At 43.0% G+C, this 5,343-nt stretch overlaps 1 protein-coding gene across 1 annotated transcript; it reads right to left on the bottom strand.

Moving 5' to 3' along the window:
• Nucleotides 1-1,021, bottom strand: LOC115102750 (C-C motif chemokine 2-like). Its single transcript, XM_029623012.2, has 3 exons — nt 855-1,021; nt 627-741; nt 1-423 (listed from the first exon to the last, which is right to left on the bottom strand). Exons 1-3 carry the CDS (start codon nt 919-921, stop codon nt 153-155), a joined length of 453 nt encoding a protein of 150 aa, XP_029478872.1. The 5' UTR covers nt 922-1,021; the 3' UTR covers nt 1-152.
• Between the last annotated feature and the right edge of the window lie 4,322 nt (nt 1,022-5,343).

Below are 5,343 nucleotides of genomic sequence, written 5' to 3'. Positions count from 1 at the left end.
TTTGTGTCCAGTCCTCATTGACATTTTTATTTCTTTACAACATGCCAACATAGGCAGATGTCCTTGCCATTGTACTGCTTTTACATCAGTTGATTTTCTTGCTCTCCTCCTAGAGGCAGAAATCCACGATTTAGACTTAACATCAATTGTGCTCAGTTACTCAATTGGTTTGTTACACCAGTTCTCTTGCGCCCTCTTCCCTCTCTCTTTCCTCCTCTCTTCCCTCCTTTCCCCTTTCCCTTTTTGGCTCCCTTCTTTTGTCCCTTTCCCTGCTTACGTGGCACCCCCGGTGCCATGGTCACTGTCTTGCCCTCCTCCTCCTCTCTCTTGATTGCCTTGGTTTCGTCCACCTTTCCCATGGCCTTCCTTACCCAATCACTTCCTGGGTCACCACAGATCGTCTTCCTTTCTATGGTGTGTAACCTGGAAGTAGATGAATCAAGAGGTCAATTGTCTCCTCTGGTGAGGTTATTCTTTTATTAACTTTGTCCTTTTCTGATCACGACATTGGTAGTGAAGTAAAACCAGGAGTTATGTATGACAGTGTAGGATACTCTCAACAGGACGAATTCTCATCTTTACGGTGTAGCGTGACTGTGTAGGAAACATGAATATAGGGTACTCACACTATGACTTTGATGGGACACAGTGCTGTAGTCTGTACGGTGTAGTCCACTACTTTCTTAGGAGAGATTCTTTTCTGAGTCAGCTTAAGACAGCAAGTGTTGACTGGTCCAAAGCCTATACAGGGTCAAACATGGCAATACATTACTGGTTTACACACAGCTACACATTACATGCATACACCGTCGACACGCACACTTTCAGCCGTGAAATAAGAGGTAAGAACTCACTTGCATCGACCCTGGTCATCCATGTGGCTACACAGAGCAGAGAAGAGAACACCAGACTCAACCTCATTTTTAGGTGTTGAAGTTTTCAGATTTGAAAGTCTTTAGGTATAGAAGTCTTCATGTGCTGCCCAGCCGTTCTGACTGATCGGCTATCTCTTAGCCCTGGCCTTATAGGTAGAGAAAGTTCCACCCACACCATTAGGTCTGATAACCCCCCCTCTTTCATCTTCCTCTTCTTCCTCCGAAACTATCCCCCCCACCCTGTGGTCTATCACTAACAGAGTGACTCTGCTGTGGTGGTGGAGAGGAAAATATGAGCGCTCACTATGAACGGAAGAATGTGACTAAAAGACCCCTCACAACAAACGCATTAACACACACACACACACACACACCTCTTATACTGGGCCACTGGTCTCTATTTAGAGAGATAGAAGACAGCGTGAGTTTGGTATTTAGTATTTTATTAGGATCCCCATTAGCTGTTTCAAAAGCAGCAGCTACTCTTCCTGGGGTCCACACAGAACATGAAACATAATACAGAATGACATAAAAACAGAACATCATTAGACAAGAACAGCTCAAGGACAGAACTGCCATCAATGTATAATATTAAACGCTGGACACTGGGAATGTATGATATGATAGTGTATGTTGTGCAGTAGTAATTTGTGAATTCTTTCCCCCCTGAAGTGGAGAAATGGAGTGAGGTTTTCAGTGGGTGTGGGTGGGTGACAGTAGCAGAGCTTTTTTCACATTGTCTAAATGGGGCCTGTAGAGTTGCAATAGCTGCACACTCGGTCTCTCCTTGTCCCATACAGTGAAGTCAATGTCATTATGTCCTTAGCTCAGGCCAGGTCTGAGTTAAACTTCACTGCTCCAATTCAATTTTGTATAATTGTGTGGCATCGGCTTCCTATGTGACAGACAGCGGATGTGTTTTAACGTGGACAAGGGTGCAATGGCAGCTGTACTTGCTGAGGTAGGACTTTGAAACGGACGCCACACATGTCCACTTTTAACACAGCACTAGATCGACAGGGCTAGGGAGGGAGGGAGGGAGAGAGAGGGCAGAGGCCCAAATATTCACACTTTTGCGCAGCAGTATAGCCACTCCGGAGAGAAGTACTTAATGCCAGGCTGAGTGGCAGTATAATAGACCTGCTTTTCATCTTATTACCACGTCTAACTGAACAGAACAAGACAGTGCACACAGAGAGAGAGGAGGGTGAATGACAGGATAAAGAGAGGGGGAAAGGAAGAGAAAGATAGATAGATAGATAGGGGACAGGACGGCAGTGAAATGAGGAGATGTAGAGAGGTGTATATAATGAGAGGGGTAGAAGGAGAGAGATAAGGGTAGAGAGGGAGAGGTGCCGAAGGAGAGGTATAGTAAAAGGGAGGGAGGAAATAACTAGGCCCCAGTTGGAGAAAAGAGATGATCACCACATTTGTATTCTCAACCATAACTCTTAACTCTAATGCTTGCTCTGATATTAGGAGTGAACCCTTGAATCCCGTCCCACGTGGGATACAGCTGAACGCATCCCAAATATTAGTTTCCTTTCTCGTCCATCAGTAAACAACATCAAATCTCCAGCGACATAAAAGCCTGAATCACAAGCATCCAATCATTAGATTAGGACTTGGCACCTGCTTTTCCCTGTACACTCATTCAATCTGTGTGGAGATATATATCCTTACGCGCACGCACGCACACACGCACACACACACTCTTTGAGAGTCATTGTCAACTCTCCATACAAGCACCCTGTGTATCTATGCAGGAGTGAGAATGCCTTGGTAGAATATTCATTTATTTGTTATTCATTTATTGGTTATTCCCTGGTTCTTTTGGATCACTGACTGCGCTGCAGATAGAAATTAGATTGGTGATACGGCAGGCGATTGGAATGAGCGTTGCAGGAAATTACAATCAATACCGACTCTCATATCCTCACCCGACATCGATCTGGGAGCTGAGAGGAGAGACTCATCGTAAACAGCCAGGAAACAAACATGACGGAGATAGAATAATGCACACACACACACACACATAAACATACATACGCTAATACTGACACACATGCACACAAATGAAGGGCTGCATTAAATAGGCTTATTGTTTTATAGAACCCTGAGGAGAGTCAGATAAGCGCATGAGAGCCAGACAAATCTCCACCGTACAACGCGCGCACACACACACAAGCAGACAGACACACACACACAGATATGTGTTTGTTGTTCTCTTAATGAATTGATTATGGCTGATCAAAGTTTGGCCTGTCACACAGATGTAAACATAATGTATAATAATAATATATGCCATGATTGTTTTGTCTATGAAAAAACATCAGCTCATGGACGCTGTTGAAGTGAGCAGGGATGTGTGGGTTTAATGCTATTCAGATCAACCACCTGACTGTTACATGAACTTTCAGTATACTCCTTCAGCTTAAATACACTTCTACCCCCAGCATCTGTTGCCAGGGCCGTAACCAGGGTTTGAGTTTTAGTGAGGTCCGGATGCAGTAAATGATCTTCGACTTTCCAAAAAAACGTTAAAATGGTATTTGGAGAACAGCAAAAACAAGCCAAATTGACCTCAGCCATGATCACCTTGGCTGCAGTAAGTTCATTCACCTCAGTCGATCTACAAACACAAAGCCTATTAGCTACACAAGTGTAATGTTACATCCCTGAAAGGGGGGAAATATGAGAAAGGATTCACACTGACACATAGCATCAGCAATGAAAGGAAATGCAAACAATACAGTTCATGCAAACAAAACAATCATGACATCATTTGAACTGTGTTGTTTGCATTTTGATTGTATGTTAAAAGGATCCGCCCCTTTAATTCAATTTTCACCTAAAATTATATACCCAAATCTAACTGCCTGTAGCTCAGGACCTGAAGCAAGGTTATGCATATTTCTTGATACCATTTGAAAGGAATCACTTTGAAGTTTGTGGAAATGGGAAAGGAATTTAGGAGAATATAACACATTCGATCTGGTAAAAGTTAATACAATTTTTACCATCGTTTTTGAAATGCAAGAGAAAAGCCATAATGTATTATTCCAGCCCAGGTGCAATCTATATTTTGGCCACTAGGTGGCAGCAGTGTATGTGCAAAGTGTTAGACTGATCTAATGAACCATTGCATTTATTTTCAAAATGTTGCATCATGACTGCCCAAATGTGCCTAATTTGTTAATAAATAACTTTTCATTTTCAAAATGATGCACTCTCCTCAAACAATATAAAACTAGGCTACATTCCACAAAGGTAGGCGAGGCAACGTACTGTACCACCATCATCCCAAGAGGCCTGAACCTTTCGAAAGTGAGGAAATATGAGAAATAATTCACATTGACAAGTGTGCTGCACTATCTGAGGCACATTGAGCATTCATTGCATGTTTTTGGCCTCTCTGTGAGAGAGGAAAACCTATGACTCCTGGTTGAGTGGACAGACAGAAAGACAGACAGGCAGGCAGGAGGGTGGGCAGTGTGAATGTGTGTAATAAAACAGCTTAATAACACTGCAGAGGTAATTACACTTCTGTAGAGCAGCCGCGCGTGAACTATTATAACAGTACCAAAGCACTGGCTGCCTCCTGCCCAATGACTATTCCACAGATTGTAAGTGGCTGTGGAGGTGCAATGTGATGCTCCTACTTCACACTGTAGCTAGTGTGTGTGTGTGTGTGTGTCTGTCAGCTCCACCCCAAGGCAACCTTTTTCTAAGAGTGCCCACAGGGGTGGCAGAACCTTTGATTCCTCAAGTCTTTTATAATTTGCATGTTTAGCATGGTGTGTGTCTGTGTGTGTTCTTCTCTGTGGGTGGATGTAGTGGCTAGAGTGTGCATGGAAGTATATAACCTCGTGATTGTTCTTTTATTGTTACTTTTAATTACATTTTTTTTAAACTTTAGTTAATAAATATTTTCTTAACTCTATTTCTTGAACTGCATTGTTGGTACGTAAGCATTTCACGGTAAGGTCTACACCTGTTCTATTCGGCGCATGTAGCAAATCAAATTGTACGTTGATGACCTTGCTCCTTCAGGGAAGCCAAGGAACAAATGTAGGACGCTACCTCCCACAGCATGGCCAAAATTACCCGAAGGGATTACTGCTACCAAGGTTTCCTTTTTCCAAGCTATACAGAGGGTGCTCTAGCAAACAAACAGCAGAAACCTGAGGACACCGTCCAACCTGGAACTGAGTGAGTTGTGTTTGGTCTGATGCTATTTTGAAAGCCAAGAATAAATAAATAAAAAAAAATAAAAAATAAAGTACATTACAATGATATATTTTACTTTATGGGGACTGAATGCTGAGTTAAGGCTCCCAGGTTTGCTAGGACTGACCAGATACAACTTCAATTAGCACTGAGGCGTGAAGTGAGAGGTGTCGAGGCCTTTGGGCCCAAAAAGTGGGAGGAGTCTTTGAAGCCCCCTCCCGCAGACCATCCACTGGAA

The sequence above is a fragment of the Oncorhynchus nerka genome, linkage group LG20, assembly GCF_034236695.1.
Source record: "Oncorhynchus nerka isolate Pitt River linkage group LG20, Oner_Uvic_2.0, whole genome shotgun sequence".
NCBI classification, from domain to species: domain Eukaryota; kingdom Metazoa; phylum Chordata; class Actinopteri; order Salmoniformes; family Salmonidae; genus Oncorhynchus; species Oncorhynchus nerka.
This window is presented reverse-complemented; position numbering and strand designations above follow the sequence as displayed.

Excerpts from the sequence above, each read along its gene's own strand:
- LOC115102750 (XM_029623012.2), bottom strand. The coding sequence starts at position 921 with ATGAGGTTGAGTCTGGTGTTCTCTTCTCTGCTCTGTGTAGCCACATGG. Across the intron at positions 742-854 it reads GATGACCAGGGTCGATGCAA|GCTTTGGACCAGTCAACACT; the intron begins GTGAGTTCTTAC and ends GACCCTGTATAG. Across the intron at positions 424-626 it reads TGTCCCATCAAAGTCATAGT|GTTACACACCATAGAAAGGA; the intron begins GTGAGTACCCTA and ends ATCTACTTCCAG.